At 35.3% G+C, this 21,512-nt stretch overlaps 1 protein-coding gene across 1 annotated transcript in view; it reads right to left on the bottom strand.

The window, feature by feature from the left end:
* The window catches only part of ATRNL1 (attractin like 1), an 802,696-nt gene that overhangs the window by 529,373 nt on the left and 251,811 nt on the right, over positions 1 to 21,512 (bottom strand). Inside the window, exon 21 of the mRNA XM_055559801.1 lies at positions 6,670 to 6,722. Coding sequence (XP_055415776.1) covers positions 6,670 to 6,722 — 53 coding nt within the window. The remainder of the gene's footprint in view (positions 1 to 6,669; positions 6,723 to 21,512) is intronic.

Genomic DNA, 21,512 nt, shown 5'->3' with positions numbered 1-21,512 from the left:
TCTATTAGTGTAACTCTTGAGTAAGTAAAAATTAAGGAGAAAAAAGATGTCATCCTTGTGCATATTAAATGAAATAATAATAAATTGCTTTGCACATAATAAATACTCAATAAATACTAACATTTCCTTGCATCCTGAACAGTACTATCCATACTTACAATTATTAAGAATTTATACTAAGCTTGAAACATTTAGAATAATTGCCAAGGCAAAATCTGTTGTTTAGAAACTTTAAAAACTGAACACTTTCTAGGTACAGTATCACAGAAAAAAATACAGAACCCTTGCTATTATCCACACTCTGACTCATTGTGAGGCCTAAGATACATACTTCAACCCACTGAGTCTTACTTTTTTCTCAATGAATAACAGAAGATGAACCATGATCACCAATGTCTACATGTCAGTGATTCTAATTTGCAAGTTTTCATATAATATACCATGATCTCTTCAAAAGCCACCTCCCTTTGCTTCATACTATCTCCAAGTAGCTAAGCTTTCTGCAGTGATACATGGAAAACTGCTCAAACTGTATTGGCTGCAAATGTTCCATAGGTTAACTAGAAAAACAAAGATTGAAACTCATTTTTATTTAAATGAATGGCTGGTGCTTAAAGCTTTTCAATGATGAACTGTACCCCTTTACATAAATTAATTTAAAAAATAATGTAAAGCAACTTTTACTTGATAACCTATAACATGATTTCCAAAACTTTTGGTCAAACACCCCATCAGTTAAAAAACTTGCCCACACAGCAACAAATATGTGTATTCATCTATTTATTAATAGCTTCCATGTGTACTCCTAGTATATTTACTGAAAGCTTTCCTAGGAGCCACAGGCTCTTCTGTTATAAGTATGGTTCCAACAAGAGAAAGTCCTGGGCTAACAGATTTTCTTTCTAGTGAGTAAAGAAAACCCACATTCAAGTAAACAAATAAGTGAGATACAACTTCATTTTAGTGTAAGTGTTAGGATGGAAAAAAAAAGTTGTCATGATCCCAAACAAGTCTATTTTAGGTAAGAGTAAAGTAATAGAGATGGAGTATTTGAGACAGAAAAATAGTAAATCCAAAAGCCATGATCTAAGGTAAAGTCTGGGATATCTTAGAACAAGCAGATTAAGTCATTAAGAACGTCTATAAAAATAAATTGACTGCCATAGAAATTTCCAAATGTTCAGGAATCTAATTCTGAACTCTGTCTTATTAATTTGATTCCTCTACCAAATAGGAACCAGTACGATTAGAGTTACCATATGTCTAGGTATCTACCAGGTGGGAATTTCTCACTATTTTTCCTTTTTATAATTTTACTGAATATTCTAAAAGTATATCATTTAAAATAAATTTTATGATAATTTACTCCAATGCATATATTTCAAAAAATTAAACTGAATGAATTCTAATTAAAACTATATAAAATTTATACATCCATTTTGGTAAGCCTATTTTCATATGAAGACATCATTTGAGAAAACAGTTTAATTTTTTTTAATTATTTAGGTCCTGTTTTCATTTTCTTCACCATGAAAATGGTAAAGAATTACCAATTTAATTACCATTAAAATGGTAAAGAATTACCATTTTAATTTTATTTATATATATACACATATATTTATATAAAAACAACTCAGGTTAAATATATCATGAATTTTAGTAGAAATAGTTTTATCACCTGTAGTTGAGAGTGGGTGATATAGACCCAGAAGTGGCTACAGACCCAGGCTGCCTGGATTAAAACTGGATTTGACATTTCCTCACCCTGTGATCTTATATAAATGAATCAACTTTTCTCTGCCTATGTTTCCACAAGAGGAAAAAAAAAAAAAAAAAAAAGGTGATAATAAGCATACCCTTCTCATAAGGATTTAATAAGCTAATAAATGGACAAAGCTTAGAATAACCTGGCACAGTAAGTGCTCAATAAAGTTTAACTAGTTTATCGTTATTTTAAAATCAGATGGTTTTCCAGTTTTATTTAATAAATGATCCAAAATAATGAACTATATATCTGTGAAAAATAGTCGTTCACAATAGGAATATGAGACATGCTATTACCTTTTTTATGTGAAACCATTCTCAGGACATAATTTATTTAGAAAAGCATGCATTCAGCATCAGAAAAGCACATTCAGCATCTTCATACAAATAAGGAGCTATCAACCATTGCTCAAGACTTATAAAGCCCCGCATCACATTTCATGGCTTCGCAAGAAAAGTAAGTACAGGCCAACAGCTGTTGCTCCCTCGCATTGGGCACCTTTACAGAGGACACACACAGCACAGCTCCACTTGGGAGCCCTGGGGGGAGGTTTTCAGGCATTTTTGCTCCCCTCCTTAAACTTCTTTTTTTATTTAACTATTTTTACAATGTTTCTTTACATAACCAGAACAACATGTCTTTATAAATAAGCTATCCTATGCTAAGTCACTTCAGTCGTGTCCGACTCTGTGTGACCCCATAGACGGCAGCCCACCAGGCTTCCCCGTCCCTGGGATTCTCCAGGCAAGAACACTGCAGTGGGTTGCCATTTCCTTCTCCAATGCATGAAAGTGAAAAGAGAAAGTGAAGTCGCTCAGTCGTGTCCAACTCTTAGCGACTCCATGGACTGCAGCCCACCAGGCTCCTCTGTCCATGGGATTTTCCAGGCAAGAGTACTGGAGTCGGGTGCCATTGCCTTCTCCGCTTTATAAATATACAATCAAATAAATTTTCATCTCTTTTCTAAGTTAATAGCAACTTTTTTCTCTCAGCTTTTTTCACTTTCTCATAATTGTGCTGTGTCGTCCTTCATTTTGGAATATGCTAAGATCTTCAATAATTCTAAGATACATATTTAAAAACACTGGCGTATAAGCTTCAGGAAATTTAATAAAAACACATGAATCAAAGAATAAGATTAAAATGTCAACCATGTGGCTCATTTATGTTTTGCCAAATCAATCTTCAATTCATCATTCTTCAATTTGTGAAATATAAAAACTTAGATTCTTTGTGTCAATCAAGGTCACTTCTGCTGTATTTGCAGATGTACTAGGAAGATTTAAATTGCTATTTATTTTTATCATTTAAAAAGTCACATAAACCATTAAAGTACAATATAGTTCATTTAAAAGAGGAGAAATTTTTTACTCTGTTTTAAAACAAAACACAGAATAGTTATACTAAACATAAGGTTAATTCAAGTTTTAATTGTTTTCACTATTTTACATGACATAGAATTTTAAGTAATTAAATTGAGGCTGATATTTGTTAATTTATAGCTATAACACACACTAGAAACAACAAAACACACACTAGAAATATTATCTCTCATTTATAAAACAAAAGTAAAAATCAAATCCAGTAAATAATACATTTATAAATAATGTCTTTCAGTCAAGACATAAACATCAATTAAATAAATCAATGAGAGGTTTTACAGGGAGATAAATGGATAAATATTTTAATTTTTAGTAATATGAATGAATGCAAGATGTGATCAGTGGTAGAGGTGAGAATGGAATATAAAAGTAGTAAGTAAAATTCTTACTCTTAAAAGAGGGAAGTGTATTATTTTCATCACAAAATTGCACACTGAACTCTAAAAAGCAATGGGAGAAAATCAAAGCAAAACAGCTATTTTTTCAGAGAAAAAGGTGACAAAAATATATTAGATTACTTGGAAATATACTGAAATACAATCAGCAGTTTGAACATTACATATAGTAGAAGCATAAAGTAGATGATTTCAGTAAGTGGCTTTTCGTACTCTGATTCTACTCATGAAAATATATCCTCTATAACATCTTCATAGTCCAGTCTTCCATCTTGTGTTTATGTTTTCTTCACTATAATTGCTATTATAATTTTTCAAAATGCATTAAAAAAAAGAAATTATACTAGTTTGTAGCTACTACTTTTCATATTTGCCTAGAATAATTAAGTCCTTCAATGTTTACAGGGGTCAAACTTGATATCATTGACAGAAACTTTTTTTCCATGTGATACATGATAGCTATCAAATACATTTGATTTGGGGGTTTAAACTGAATTTTAAAAAACTACTAAGACTCTCTATAGGACACAAGCGCTGTAGTATTAGTTTCAATTAAATTAACACCACATCGCGGTCAATTGCTGCAAGTTACAGTGTGGACCTGCATTTTAAATTTCACTCCAGTCTTTAAAATCAGGATAGTTTCCATTAACATTATTACAAGAACCACGGACCTTTTTTCTCTTTTTTAAAAAACACCATTTCTTTTAAAATGTTATTACGCTTTTAAGGTCTCATAACAAGTGACAAGACTGCCATCTAGTGCTTTATGACTATTCCTATAACATTTTAAAAGAGACAAGGAGTCCTATATAATAGATGAGCTTCCAATATGGTAGTCACTAAGTCACACGTGTCTTGAGTAATTAAAATGTGACTAATATGAATTGAGATTGCCATTGGTATAGTATACAAGCTGTATTCAAACACTTGGAAAAAATAAAAATAGGCCATTGATGATTTTTTATACTATGATATGTTTTAGATATTTTGAATTAAATAGAATATATTATCAATATTAACTTCACCTGTTTAATATTTGACATATAGCTAGTAGAAAAATTTTAATTCTACATATGGCTTACACTAGGTTAATTTGGATAATACTGATCTAAAGAAAAATCATCTTAGTCCTAAATATAGAAGGCTTAAATATTAGCGTATTCATTATTTCTAAAAAATGGAATGTAATTTATTTGTGTCCATAATTGTAACTACATTACTCTTTGGGGATATAATAAACACTAAAATGTAAGAAGAATAAAACAGGAATTTCTAATTTTAAAAAGTCAGACAAAAATATGTCCCCATAAAATCCAGGATGTTTGAGAGAAGTAAATAAAATTCATGTGGAAAATATAGAGAATGAAGATAAATTAAAACAAACAGAAAATAGACAATGTGAACATCAGTAAAGACAATAATTGCAAGTGGACTGAAACATATTAAATACGCATGTGTCCATAAGTTTATGACACAAACACAGCAAACCGAGTTGTAACCTTATTAGGCCAAGTATTCTTTATTTTGAAAACTGATATATTTTTTAAAAATATATTAAAAATTTATCATGCCTTTCCTATGTGCCTGTAGCAATAAGTAAGCAAATGCCTCGCTCAAGGAAATTTGTTTTCACAAAAGTTTTCCAATCAAGAAATAAAGGAGTAAGAATACCAGTTTATAACCCCTAAATCAATTGCAATCTAACACTGAGCATCAGTGTCTGCTAAGAACAAAAGGAGACTTGCGGGCATTATGTGCTTCAGTTACATGAAGAACACAAAACCACCTGTGAAAGTATTCCCTCCAAAATCATATCTGAATCTGATTAAACCTCTAAATCAGGGTTTCTCAACCCTCATGGTGCTGAAATTTGAGTCAGATGATTCTTGGTTCTAAGGAGCTCTCGTGTGTTGTAGGACATGTATCAATAGCAACCTCTACCCACTAGAAATCCACAGGCTCCACACCCCATGCCTAGTTGTGATACATAAAAACCTCTACAAACACTGTCAAATGTCCCATAGACTATAAAAATATCTTACTGAGTTTGGGGATTTTTACGCTACATTCTCAATAAAATTATAAAAAATAATTAAAATGGGTTTTAGTAAGATTTACTTAATTGAAATTAAGAAAATTCTTTAAAAATTCAAAAAGAAGTTAAAATTGAACCACAAACTATACAGAGTAATATTAAAAAGCAAATATAAATCAAATGGAGGCAAAAACAACCATTACAAACTATAAAAGAGAAGGACATCGCTAAGGACAAAACCTAAAACAGATGAACTAGAAAACAAAATCAGTGGAAACAATGAATAAACCCAAAAGCCCACATTTATGTATGTGGGAAAAGACGACGAACAACAACAAAGAATCTACCAATTAAAAAACCACCAGATCCAGAGACCTCAGTTGAATTTAGTTCATCTTTGAAGTTCACTTCATACTGTTTAACTATTCTTGTTTTAAAACACAATCTTGTCAAATTCATCTTTGAAAGTTATTACCATAGTTACACAAAATGAAGTCAGAAAAGAAAAACCACACTTAAAATGGCTAAAATGTAAAAGACTATACGAAGGGCTGAGAGATTCTGAAGAACTGAAATTCTCATACACTGCTGGTGGAAATGGAAAGTAGTACAACCATTTGAGAAATTGTTTGCTTGTTTCTTGAAAGTTAAAAATATATCTGCCATATGATCACTACCCAATAACAGGATCTTTCAGTACAAAATCAGTACTGCTTTTTAGTAAAACCAAAATTGCCTCCCAGAAAAATCTACCACAGAATTCTATTTGTTCAAAATTTCAGCATAATGAAAAAAGATTACATTAAAATCCAGCTGAGTTACTCAAGTTTTGTTTTTTGTTGCATGTTCAAAATAAGATCTGCTGTTTTACTCCTCAGAGTGGAAAAAAATGCACCAAATATTAATATAATTAGAGAATATAGCAAAGAGACACTACTTCCCTAGCAAAATATATGGAGCTATAAGATTCAAAAATAGAAATGATAAACTATTAATGACATTAGTTATTAAAAATGAATTTTATTACCTTAAAATCACCTGAAACTAATAAAACATATATTATCTAAAATAAAAAACACAAATACTTACAATAACATGTTCCTCTAAGTGGATTACCAACATAGCGATTTTCAGAGTCACATCTGTAGAAACATAAAAAACTCATTTACTATTAAACAACAAAATTCAAAAGCTTCATGTTTTTCCTTCAAGCAAACAAGTAATTAAACTCTACATTAAAACATATTAAAAGCTATACTATTAATTAAAGTTTTAAAAGCAAATCTTCAAAAGAATTAATGTAGAAAGCCTATATACAGACATGAGTGAGAGAATAAGTGGAAAAAAAAACACAAAAGGAATATAGAGGATGAGATAAAATTATGAATTAGGGGATATGTATTCTTCCTTAACAAACACAACAGTCCAGGTTCAATGCAGGATACAGGAAGCTTGGGGCTGGTGTACTGGGATGACGAAGAGGGATGGTATGGGGAGGGAGGTGGGAGGGGGGTTCAGGATGGGGAACACGTGTACATCCGTGGCGGATGCATGTTGATGTATGGCAAAACCAATACAATATTGTAAAGTAAAAAAAAAAAAAAAAAAACAACACGAGGAAGAATTTTCAAGTCTGGATAAAGATTTAAAGACATTTTGTTAGGTATGGAAAAGTGCGGGAATTCATAAATCATATTATTTTCTTACTTCTGGTAATCAAAATTAATATATTTTCCCCAGTTTTTAAACCAATTCATCTGTATTTTTAAAATACATCCTCAATTGTATCATGGAGAAAAGCTTTCTTTAAATCATTCAAGATTAAATTCAGGAGTTCAAACTTTGAAATCTTGTAAGCAGATTATAATGAAATGGAAGAACACGTGAGCATTCAGGCTCAAGAATTCTAAGTTAAATTCTTCAAAAATATAGTTAACTACAACAGTAGGAGAAAATCGTAAGTATTTTGAAAATTTCTGAAGTTTGTACTTTTTCCAATCCTTGTTTCCAGAAGTCAGTTAAAATGACAATTAATGCCTAAAAGAGAGATAGCTTGGTTTTGCATACTACTACTTCTTGGAATGTCCTCTAAATTAATTATTATAAAATATATACACATAGGTAACTGAATAAAGTGCCTCAATATTAAATTATATGTAGAATTTTAAAAAGCAAGAAGGTTCTTCCAAAAACATCTTTAGTTTTAGTAGAGTCAATTAGAACCAAGGAATACATATATGTTTTAATCAACGAAGGTCCAAACAGTTGAGAATAATAAAGTAAATAATCAGTACATTCTGAATGCATTTTTCAGTCATGCTAATATTTTGTATCCATGAAAAAAAATGAAGTGAAGAGTAAATATTTTTCTACATTAACTACAAAATTATTATATAGCCCTTTATACCACTAACTATTCTCTGGAAAAAAGAAACTCTGGCGTATAGGTTTTCTTCAGGGTATAGGTGACTTCTCCAAAAGGTACTTTTTAAATGTGTGATATATAGTAGTTTTCTAGCTTTAGAAACGGAGAAGGCAATGGCACCCCACTCCAGTACTCTTGCCTGGAAAATCCCATGGACGGAGGAGCCTGGTAGGCTGCAGTCCATGGGGTCGCTAAGAGTCGGATATGACTGAACGACTTCACTTTCATTTTTCACTTTCATGCACTGGAGAATGAAATGGCAACCCACTGCAGTGTTCTTGCCTGGAGAATCCCAGGGACGGGGAAGCCTGGTGGGCTGCCGTCTATGGGGTCGCACAGAGTCGGACACGACTGTAGAGACTTAGCAGCAGCAGCAGCAGCTTTAGAAAATGATGAATGCCATTACAGCTGGGTTAAGAACTTCAGAATCCATACTATTCCTATATTATTGTTCCTTCCTTTAGACTTAGCTCCTTAAATCCTACCACTTTATACCAAATATATACGTATGCTAAAGGACTGATTTACAATACTGCTATAATTCCTTTTCTCTCACAAAAAGTAAACTTGACTTGTTGCAAATGGATAACTCAATACTGCACTTCCCTGGTGGCTCAGATGGTAAAGAATTTGCCTGCAATGCACGAGGACCAGGGTCTGATCCCTGAGTTGGGAAGATCCCCTGGAGAAGGGCATGGCAACCCACTCCAGTATTCTTGCCAGGAGAATCCCATGGACAGAGGAGCCTGGCGGGCCACAGTCCATTGGGTAGCATTTTCAAAATAGGAAAACATTCAACATAATACTCCCTGCATTCTTATGCATATTCCTTGCATATCTTATTGCCTAAATATTGAGTAGAGAACTTTCAAGTTCCCATAGCAATTTAGCATGACAAACAACAAGGGATTTCAAATACTTTTCAATTGATCAATGAGTTAACTTTAAAAGCTCCAACCCAAACCTATTTTCCAATATGGAAGTTATGAAGTTTTCATTCTTTTTATTAATAATTCATTTTTTCAAATAATCAATATACTTATAACATGTATACCTTCAACATAATTTTGACAAGGAATACTTAATATTTTATTTTCTCTAAACCACAAATTCTCTCAGAAGGATGAAATTATATGCTTCTGTTTAGGAAATAACTTCTGCTGACTTTCATTACTCAAACTTAGAATTTTAAGAGAAATAAGAAATTAACATGACCTTGATAAGAATAAAACTCAAAGGCTTTACAGAGTTCTTGAAGGTATCCAATATAAAAATGACATTCTCTTTACATTTTCAAACTCAAAAAAGTAAATTAGAAACAACATTGTCTAAAAGATTTTATATCAATCATTATTGAAAATTTTTGAATGATTAAAAATACTTTCAAAATATGAGCTGAGTTTAAACACCAGTTTTTGGCATTTTAATTTCAGATTTCATTTCAAAACTCACCAGTGTTTACAAACAACTGAGGAAATAAATAGTTGCAAAGGAAACATAATGAAATTTCAGACATAAAATTCAGCTGGAAAAACACAAAAGTAGATATAAATAAACTGAAAGACGTGCCTTGTTTTTCATTAGGCTATCTCAAGATCATCAAATTGGAAGTTAATTTCAAAGATAATGGTTAATTTGATCTAAGAAAAATTCTAATGAGCTTTAAAGGAGCTAGAAAAGCTGATTTTAATGTTTACATGCAGGAATAAACATACAAGAATAGCTAGAAGCAACAATGAAAGGAAGGGCTTTGAGGGAACCTAGACTGAAAAGACATCTCTGTGGGAGAGGGAGAGGGTGGGATGATTTGGGAGAATGGCATTGAAACATGTATAATATCATGTATGAAACGAGTTGCCAGTCCAGGTTCGATGCACGATACTGGATGCTTGGGGCTGGTGCACTGGGACGACCCAGAGGGATGGTATGGGGAGGGAGGAGGGAGGAGGATTCAGGATGGGGAACACGTGTATACCTGTGGCGGATTCATGTTGATATATGGCAAAACCAATACAATATTGTAAAGTTAAAAAATAAAATTAAAAAAAAGAACGTACAAAGAAAACAAATGAAAGAAAAAAAATAAAATATACTCAACATGTATATAATTAAAACAATATGGTATTTGTACATCAATAGAAAGATAAATGGTACAGAACAGAAATTCCAGAAACAGGTACAGCTACTATTTTCTAAAATTCTAGTATATGATAAAAGCAGTGCTTTAAATGTCTGGGGTAAAAAGACAGTATTCTCTTACATAGTACTTGAGACAACTGGATAACCATTTGGAAAAAAATGTAAGATTAGAGTCAATCCTCACACCACGCACACACACAAAACACTAAACATAATTATAGAAGTGCTATCCATCATCTTTGCTAAATTTTCTGGTTTAGAAGTAAGTCACATGTCCTCCCCATACTCAAGGAAAAGGGATTATACAATAGTGTGTGAAGACCAGAAGGCAAAAATTATTGGTAGTCACCTAAGGATCTGTCTACAATAATATTTTTGTTATACACAAAGTTTTTATGATAAGATATTTTGATACAATTATTTGAGATATGAGTATGTACAATCTAATTCACATAATAAATAATTTGAGAAGCTAAAAGTATTTGACTGAGGTCAAACTCGTATTATAAGGGGTAAAGAGAATATGAACGGAAAAGTATATGCATAAATAATTCTTCAAACCAATTAGTATGGTACTATATAGATTACAATAATAATTCAGTTATGTAAGCTAAGTACTGTTTTTAAAACTCAGAATCTTTCTGTATAAAGATTAGAAACAAACATTAAAAGCCTTCAGAAGTCTTCTGCCTGGCTTAATTAAAAACATAACTTCAAAGTATTTCTGGGTCTAAGCAAAGAGATAATCATCCTCTATTCCCACTAAGCAAACAGCGAGACCTTTTTATAAAACAGGCTTAGGCTGAAATATTCATTAGGGACTTTGAAAGGGTAAATATAATCATTACATGGCACCTAAATAATGGTTACCATTTATTTATGTGATCATATTAAATCATAAATATCATTTTGAAAAAACAAAATATAAAATAATCCCCCATTTCTAAGTGTTAAAATATCACCTTTCATTTTGTTCCTACTTATATATATCTATATATATATATCTTACTGTAAGATACAATTTTTCTACTCAGAAGCTAAAGAAGGGTTAAATCTAATTGCTATAATTTGAAATATCAAAACATAATATTTAAAACAATTGAGAATCTGATAAATAAATTCATGTTTTTGTAAAAATTATGAAAGTTATACACAAAGTAAGACACACTTGCTTTTGTTTTGCTTTTCCTCTAAAGGGACTCATAAAAATCATATAAACAAAAAATTATATTAAGTAATATCACAGTATCAATATTGATATCATACTTCTAAGACAATGTATCATAAACAAACAGTAAAAATTCAGACATGAATGTATGGTAAATTCTGAAATAGTAGGAAAGGTACAGGTTTAAAACTGTAATGCTATTTACGGACTTGGAGAGCCCAGTAATAATGAATAGAACTAGCCAGGTAATTAAAAACTACTAAAAAGAGTAGTTTTTTTTTTTTTCTAATACTTAAAAATATTGGAGAGCAAAGGGGTGAAAAATTACCAGGCCAAGATGCAGAGAAGGATAGAATCCCAGGATGCTGAACCATTTCAGGGGTCCCTATGTTTCCAATTATGAATGGGAACAGCATATCACAGAAAAGGACTTGAGTCCAGGCACACCAAAGACTGATAAGCTTAACTCAAAGTGTAATTTTAGGACTAAAGGCATTAAAAGGCCTTTCAGAGACTGCAAATCTACTTTGCATGCTAAATCGCTTCATCTTTTCCAACTCTTTGTGACCCTATGGACGGTAGTCTGCCAGGCTCCTTTGTCCATGGGATTCTCCAGGCAAGAATACTGGAGTGGGTTGCCATTACCTCCTCCAGGGGATGTTCCCAACACAGGGTTCAAACTTGCGTCTATTATGTCTCCTGTATTGACAGGAGAATTCTTGACCTTAGTGCCACCTATGAAGCCCAAATCTACTTTGACCCAACCTTATCCCAGAAAATCATGAAGATACTACTATTTTCAGGCACATAGGAGAATTAAATTCTCTTATGATTTAAGCAATGGTCTCAAATGTTCTACAAACATATTTTGCCAATATGGCATCAATAAAAAATAACCAGGCACAGACAGGAATAGACAAGAAAACAAGAACAGGAACCAGCAGAAACTAAGGATAATGGAAACAGAGCTGTGGGAATTTAGATATTACCTAGAAAAAGCCACTGGCTTTAAAATAATTATTAAATTGGGGAAGACAACAGGCAAGAATAAAACTCTGTCTAAATTTTGGAAACTATAAAAGGCAACTAGAAACTATAATAGATGAAGAATTAGAATTCAGTCTGAAAAACTAGAAAATAAAAACAAGCAAATGAAAATACGATAACCAAAATTAAGAACTGGATGGATGAGATTAACAGCAAACTATACACAGTGGAGAAAAAAAAAAAACCAGTAAACTGAAAAATAGGTCAGGAGAGAGTGGAAAAATATGAAAAAGAAATAAAAGCTATGGTGTTACTGGCTCAGAAAGCAGAAGACAGAGAGAATGGAGAAGAAGCCACATTTGAAGAATGTTGGAAATTTCTGAAATGCCCAACATGGCAAATGAAAAATAATAACTTCAGCAATTACTGTAAAATTGGTAAAATAAAGAAAAAACTTAAAGTCAAAGAGTAAAAGAGACCTAGGAAGAAATTAAAAATCTGAATAGCTTATTACTCTTAAATAAATTCAATAGTTTATATCTTATTTTAAAGATGTAATTAAAACCTTTCGACAAAGAAAAATCTAAAACCATCTGGTCACCTTGTTGATGAAAGTGAAAGAGCAGAGCAAAAAAGTTGGCTTAAAACTCAACATTCAGAAAACGAAGATCATGGCATCTGGTCCCATCACTTCATGGGAAATAGATGGGAAAACAGTGGAAACAGTGTCAGACTTTATTTTCTGGGGCTCCAAAATCATTGCAGATGGTGACTGCAGCCATGAAATTAAAAGATGCTTACTCCTTGGAAGGAAAGTTATGACCAACCTAGATAGCATATTCAAAATTAGAGACATTACTTTGACAACAAAGGTCCATCTAGTCAAGGCTATGGTTTTTCATGTGGTCACGTATGGATGCGAGAGTTGGACTGTGAAGAAAGCTGAGCGCCGAAGAATTGATGGTTTTGAACTGTGGTGTTGGAGAAGACTCTTGAGAGTTCCTTGGACTGCAAGGAGATCCAACCAGTCCATTCTGAAGGAGATCAGTTCTGGGTGTTCTTTGGAAGGAATGACGCTGAAGCTGAAACTCCAGTACTTTGGCTACCTCATGCGAAGAGTTGACTCATTGGAAAAGACTCTGATGCTGGGAGGGATTGGGGGCAGGAGGAGAAGGGGATGACAGAGGATGAGATGGCTGGATGGCATCACTGACTCGATGGACGTGAGTCTGAGTGAACTCCGGGAGTTGGTGATGGACAGGGAGGCCTGGCGTGCTGCGATTCATGGGGTCGCAAAGAGTCGGACACGACTGAGTGACTGAACTGAACTGAATACAGGGAAAGATGAGGAAATTGCAGACAGAATCCCCCAAAAGCACTAACCATATGGAAAGGATTGATGTATTGGATTATATTAAAATTAAGAACTTCTCTTCACCAATGACATACAAAACAGTGTGAAAACCTAAACCACACCGTGGCATTTACCACATATATCATCAATAGAAGATAAGCATCCGGAATATATAAAACACTACAAAAAATTAAGCAAAGGAGAACAGAATAGGGAAAAAAAATCGCAAGAAATTTGAAAGAGCACTATTTCAGAAAAGAGAACTTCAACTGATGATTAAACACATAAAATTTTTTAAATATTAAGCATACTAAATCTTAGAGAACTAAAGAAGCACTTCAGTTCTTAAGAAAATGCAAATTCAAATTGCAACCTATCAATTATACATTCATCAGAATCCTTAAATTTAAAATGTCTTATAACACCAAGTAGTCAAGAGTGCAGAGCATTAAGTAAATTCATACAGCCCTGGAAAGCATATAATTTCAGATAGCAATTTTATAAGAGCTAATCCTCTAAAATTGAAAAAATGGGTGCCCAACAAAGACTATCAAAAATGTCTGTACTTGTGAATCAAGAGACACATGAGAATCCTCTAAGCCCACCAATTTTAATGTTTAAAAAAAAGAAAACTATAATATTCAATAGAAAAATAGAAGAATGATTAAATGAAGTGTGGTATAATCATATCAATATAATCAAATACTCTATGGCATTGAAAATATCAAATTATAGTTACATGGATGCAGTTATTTATTCTTTCAGGCCCCACAGTTTTCACAGTTCTTTCTATAACACAATGGCTTCTTCCAAGGTGAAATACTTCTAGACTTTCAGGATGTTCACCTTATTAGAGTTCCCTTCCATAGCATCGACAATCCTTTTCATTGAGTCCTGTGTATAATGAGCCTTAAAGGTTCTTATGAGGCCCTGATCTAGCGGCTGAATTAGAGACATTGTGGGAGAGGGCAAGTAGAGCATTTGGATGCCTTCAGTATGGAAGTCAAGATGTGGGTGGCCAGGGGGCATAGCCCAATATCAAAAACAACTTTAAAAGTCAATTCCTTATAGGCAGACTTCCCTGGCGGCTCAGACGGTAAAGCGTCTGCCTACAATGCAGGAGACCTGGGTTCGATCCCTGGGTCGGGAAGATCCCCTGGAGAAGGAAACGGCAACCCACTCCAGTACTCTTGCCTGGAAAATCCCATGAGCAGAGGAACGTGGTAGGCTACAGTCCATCGGGCCGCAAAGAGTAGGACACGACTGAGCGACTTCACTATGGGCAGGGTACTTCCTGACTTTAGGAACAAAGCATCAATGAGACCAATTAAAAAAAAAAAAAAAATATATATATATATATATTTTTTCCTTGTCCAGGCCTTTTTGTACAACCAAAGACAATCTTTTCCTTTCTAGATTCCTTGATTAGCAGCTTTATAGATAATGGCAGTCCTGATCATAAACCCGATTTCATTTATACAAAATAGTAGAGTTAGCCTATCCCTTCCTGATTTAATCCTGGTGTGTGCTTCTCTTCCTTACTCATAGCAGTCCATATTTATGGCATTTTTTTTAAGACTAGAGCATTTTCATCTGCATTAAAAATCTGCTCAAGCAGATATCCTTTCTCATCAATGAGTTTCTTAATGGCATCTGGGAAGTCATTTGCTCTCTCTCAGTCGGCAGAAGCTGCTTCTCCTGTCATCTTGACATCTTTAAGCCAAACCTCTTTTTACAATTATCAAACTATTCTTTGCTGGCATTAAATTCTCCAGCTGTAGACCCTTCACCTTCCTTTTGCTGTAAGTTGACATATAATGACTTCACTTATCCTTGAATAAGAGGCGGCTATAGGTGTACATTTCTTAAAGAAATCGTAAAAAAAAAAAAAAACTTAAACGGCATTTTCAATGTTAGATTAAAGCTTTTACGCAATAAGTACAAGGGTTGAGCACCTTCTGGGGTAGCAGAAGTGACAGCTTCACAAATTTCCTATTCTTTTATTTTTTACAATGGTCCTGATGCTGGACTCATTTATCTTGAAATGGCAGGTAACCGCAGCTACAGACTTCAATCTATAGGACATATCAAGCAATTAAACTTTTTCCTATAGTGTCATGACTTTGCTTCTCAGGAGCACTTCCAGTATCACAGGTGGCACTTCATATGGGTCCCCTGGTTTCAAGGTTTACAACACTGCACTAAACACGATGAAAAATACACAAGAACCATGCAAGATCGCTTTTTACTGTGATGTATAATTTACTGGAGAGAAGAACTGCTCATGAAGATATGATTAGCATCACAAGGCTTTTTAAGTGGATACTCACAGCACTTGAGCTCACCGCAACAGCAACACAATGGCTACAAGATTATGACAGTAGTAAACTATGTATTATTGTTAATTTCATGCAGTTATAATTTAATACTGCATCTTTACATTTATTTACATTAATTCCAACCGCAAATGGGGCCTTGTAAGGTCTTATAAGTATATGCATAACTTTTCACTAATTTTTCCTTTTTATAATAAATTTTTAAAGGCTTCCCAGGTACAGCAAGTGGTAAAGAAGCGCCTGCCAATTCAGGAGACATAAGAGAGGCCAGCTCAAACCCCGGGTCAGGAAGATCCCCTGGAGGAGGGCATGTCAAACCACTCCAGTATTCTTGCCTGGAGAATCCCATGGACAGAGGAGCCTGGCAGGCTACAGTCCATTGGGTCACAAAGAGTCGGACACAACTGAAGCAACTCGCTGCTGCTGCTGCTGCTAAGTCGCTTCAGTCCTGTCATGAAAACTAATCTTAGTCCATGATTCTGTCATTCAGCTTCTGCCTGCCTGCTAAGTCGCTTCAGTCGTGTCCAACCCTGTGTGACCCCATAGACGGCAGCCCACCAGGCTCCCCCATCCCTGGGATTCTCCAGGCAAGAACACTGGAGTGGGTTGTCATTTCCTTCTCCAATGCATGAAAGTGAAAAGTGAAACGCTCAGTCATGTCTAACTCTTAGCGACCCCATGGACTGCAGCCTACCAGACTCCTCCATCCATGGGATTTTCCAGGCAAGAGTACTGGAGTGGGGTGCCATTGCCTTCTCCCTGAAGCAACTCAGCACATAATAAATTTTAATAATAAACTTTTATTTTATGGTAGTAAATGATAAATTAGTATCAACATATACTTTATACGTCCATGACATTTTTCTTAAGTTTTTCAGTGCTTCTAGATTACAGGGTTTGTCTGTGATTTTTTTCCAAATTGTCCCAAATACTCATACATTTTTCCAATATATAATTGAAAAAATTCCATGTTTAAGAGGACCCATCCAGCTGAAACACATGTTGTTCACAGGCCACTTGTAGTTAATTCCTAGTCTCATACCACTGTAGGTGGAAAAGATATTTGATACAATTTCAAACTTCTTTTAATTCATTGCCCCCAAATTTAATGTTTTTAATGTCATATTATCTTTTTGTTCTGTATATCCCTTAACTACATATTGTGAATACGGAAGATTTTACTATGTTTGTATTTTAACCTGACTACTAGCTTCAAAAGTAGCTGGTCTATGACTTTTTATTGTATGTTTGACTTTACCAATGGGATGTTCCTCTTTATAATTTTCACATTTCTACGTGGTCTCTTCTTTTCCACTTAGAGAAGTCCTGTTAACACGTCTGGCCCTTAAGACCAGTTTTATGGTGCTGAACTCTTTCAGCTTTGGCTTGTCAGTGACCTCTTCATCTACCCCTTCAAATGTGACTAACTTTACCTGGTAAAATATTCTTGGCTGTAGGTATTTTCTTCTTATCACTTTGAATGTACTGTGCCTTTCCTTTCTGAACTGCAAAGTTTCTACTGAAAGTCAGTTTATACTCTTGACTTTCCATGTATGTAATCAGTTGCTTTTCACTTGATGTTTATGAAATTCTCTTTTACTTTAATTTTTGCCATTTTAAATATAATGTGTTTTGAGGTGGACTTCTTTGGATTCATCTTCTTTCAGACTCTGTGTTTCCTGGGCCTGGATGTCTGTGTCCTTCCCCAGGTTGGTAAAGTTTTCAGACATTATTTCTTCAAATAAATTCTTTGTCCCTTTCTCTCCCTTCTCCGCTTGCAATCCGTATAATGAAAATGTCAGTACATTTTATACTATCTCAGAGGTCTCTTAAACTATCCTTCTTTCTTTTCTTTTTTTCATTTTTCTGTTCAGCTTGGGTATTTTCACATCCTCTGTCTTCCAGATGGCTGGTCCTGTTCCCCTATCTCATTTAAGCCACTGTTGATTCCTTTCAGTGTTTTTTTCATTTCAGTTATGGTGCTGTTCAGATTCTCACTGTGTTCATCCCTTCTTCTCCCAAGTTTAGTGAGCATCTTTATGATCATTACTTTGAAATTTTTACTGGGGAGATTGCTTATGTCCAATTCGTTTAGTTCTGTTTCAGAGGTTGTGTCTCATCCCCTTATTTGGACATATTCCTCCCTCTTATTTTGCTTAATGCTCTGAGTTTATTTCTATTTCTTAGGTAGGTGGGTTATGCTTCCCAATCTTGAAGAAGTGGCCTTCTGTAGGAGATTGTCCTATGGGGCCCAGAAGTATGCTTGCCTCTGGTAACCAGAACTATATGGTGAAGGGGTACCCCTATATGAGCTGTGTGTACCCCTCTGTGTGACACAGCCTACGCCTATGGGTATGCTGGTAGGCAGACGTGGCCTCTGGTCTGGTGAGCTATGAGACCATGCTTTACATAGTAGCTGCAGGCCCTCTAGAATGTGGGGTAGGCTTCCTGCATAGTTGGCTGAATGGCCCAGGGAAAGTGGATGGCAGGTTGAAGGCTGCTACCAGCTCACTGGTGGTCAGGCCAGGACCTCACACGACTGTGTGCATCCCCTGCAGGGCCTGGGGCTTGTGCCAGCTCACTGAGGGCTGGGTAAGGCCCTGGCGGGAAGAGGCTAAAAGGAGAATTCCAAAAGACACTTGCCAGGGCAGTGCTTTCACTATCACAGTAGAACCAGGTCTCAGAACTGTCTGCCACCAGTATCTCCAGCCCAGGCAGAGATCCAGCTGCTTCCTGCTTCACTGGGAAGCTCTCCAAAAATGAGCACATGCGTCTGACCTAGGCTCCTTTCAAACTACTGCCTCAGCGCTGGAAGTGAAGGGTTTGAGATTTTGTGCACATCCTTTAAGAGGGGCGTCTCTGTTTCCAATAGCTCTCTGGCTCTCATGACTATAAGACCTGCTGCATTTCAAAGCCAGACATTCTGAGAGCCTGTCTTTCTGGTACAGGATCAGTGGGCTGAGGAGGCCAATGTAAGGCTCAGACCCACCACTCCTTCATGACTGTAGTGTTTCTGCCATTTGTGGATCACCAGCCCCGTGGTGGGTCCTGAATATACTGTGTCGCTACCCCACTTACTCATCTCATTGTGGTTCCTTAATGTCTTTATTTTATAGCAGGAATGTCCTTTCTGCTAGTCTTCAGGTCAATGCCATAGATAGCTTTTCTGTAATTTTGATGTGTCCATGGGAGGAAATCAGTTCAGGTTCTTCCTACTCTGTCCTCTTGGTCACTATATTTTACGATCATTTTATTCTAACAATCCCAACAATTCTACATGTATTGAGACCTACTCTGACACTCTAGAGTTAAAACCACTTAACTTTGCACATGAATTTGAGCAAACTCGGGGAGACAGTGAAGGACAGGGAAGTCTGGTGTGCTGCAGTCCATGGGGTCGCAAAGAATCGAACACAACTTAGCGACTGAAGAATAACATCTTTGTTATGTCTGATGTCAATGCAATAATCAAACTGGAGATCAAGGACAAGGCAAAGTCTCCTAAGAGCCAGCCTCCAATGACAAAAGCTCTGATAAAAGAAATGGAGAAGCCTGCAAAGGTTCTGAGAGATGAATGGGAATCAAGGAACAATTTGACTCTAAATCTCAGACATTTCACTAATCTAAACCTAGAAGTCACACTTAAAGAACAGGTCATTTAAGGTTATTCAAATGAAAGTGCAATAGTTAAGGATGTCAAGCAAGCTGCCAAGTGAACATAACTACTTGTGGAAAGGTGTGTGACTCTTGCAACAAACAATCTTAAAACCTAGTCTTTTATAAAAAAGGTTTGTAGCTTAAGGCACAATCCAGTGTAGAGGGGTGGAATGGAGGAAGAGCTATTCCATGCAATTTTCCAGGACTTGGGCTGTTCCTGAGTCCTACAATCTTGTAGGTCCTCATCTTTATCTCCACTGAAGCAATATATGGGGAAAGAGAGCTTGTATAACATAAGAGCTTTTAAGGGGCCGGGTCTGAAGTGGTGGACAAAATCCAATTGCATGACCTCCAACCTAACTCTGATAGAAAATGGGAAACAATGCAGAATTGTGTTCAGTAAGTTTTCATAACTGACAACTAAATGAAATTCAATCTAATAGAGTTCTGGAGGATGATGTGTTGGCTTAGAAACACTGATGGCAGAACTAACATTTAAATTTGAAAGTTCCTAATAATCCAAGAGTTTTAAACTCAAAAAGACACACTCAACAATTCAAATATTTACCTGACATGGGAGATTTTATATTAATATTCAAGTTGACCTTCCTACCGGGATAAGTACTGTTTTTCCCCTTCCCAAAAAGAAATTTAGCAAGGGGTGGGGGGTGTGGAAATAATTGGGGAAAACAAAATCTTAAAATACACTAATTTACATTTGTTTTATAAAACCCTTGTGTGCTGTGCTGTGCTTAGTTGCTTCAGTTATGTCCGGCTCTGCAACTCCCAGGAACTGTAGCCCACCAGGCTCCTTTGTCTGTGAGGATTCTCCAGGCAAGAATACTGGAATGGGTTGCCATTGCCCTCCTTCAGGGGATCTTCCCAGCCCAGGGATCGAACCCAGGTCTCCCGTATTACAGGCAGATTCTTTACCATCTGAGCCACCAGGGAAGCCTAGAAACCCTTACTATGTCCCAAAAACTAGTCTAAAGAGGAAGGCACAAATTTGATCATCCAAAAATGGAAAAGGCACTGACATCATCCTCTGCCTCCCACCATCAAAACAACATAGATTAAAATGGGTAATAATCTTAAATACTGCTGGTCTAAAGGTAAACTAGAGAGGAAAAATTGCTCAGGAAGATTTTCCTATGGCAATATTTCTTGAAGTGTGGCAAGAACTACTAATGTTGCAATGCTTATAATAAAGCAAAATTTTGATCCCATCACAGAGCTTAAGTCACCATTTTCCAGGAGATTCTTCTTCACCCTACTTTTGAGAGCCAGAGTCTTAATCCTACCATAGTAGCTGTGAAAAAGTTATGACCACTAAAGAGGAAAGATGTAAGGAAGAGAAAGGGGGTACTCAGTTATGAACTGAACTATAAACTTAAAATATCCTGCTTACTAATAGTGCCATATATCTCAGGTAGTTATAGTTCCAAATGCCTTTCAGAAACTTTATCTTCAATTTACTACTGATAAAAAGTAAAGCAGGAATGTGGGTCAACCCAAAAATTTTGATTAAATTACCAACATAATATCTAATAACATCAAGAATGTATATACTTGTCTCCAGAAGGAAATAAATTGCTCTAAGATCTCACCCTGCTTATTTAACTTATATGCAGAGTACATCATGAGAAACACTGGGGTGGAAGAAGCACAAGCTGGAATCAAGATTGCCGGGAGAAATATCAATAACCTCAGATATGCATAAAGTGAATATGCATATTCACTTTATGGCAGAAAGTGAAGAGGAACTAAAAGCCTGTTGATGAAACTGAAAGAGGAGAGTGAAAAAGTTGGCTTAAAGCTCAACATTCAGAAAACGAAGATCATGGCATCTGGTCCCATCACTTCATG

Source organism: Bubalus kerabau, chromosome 22 (assembly GCF_029407905.1).
Source record: "Bubalus kerabau isolate K-KA32 ecotype Philippines breed swamp buffalo chromosome 22, PCC_UOA_SB_1v2, whole genome shotgun sequence".
NCBI lineage: Eukaryota > Metazoa > Chordata > Mammalia > Artiodactyla > Bovidae > Bubalus > Bubalus kerabau.
The sequence above is the reverse complement of the archived record's forward strand: the minus strand, read 5'-3'. Positions and strand labels throughout refer to the sequence as shown.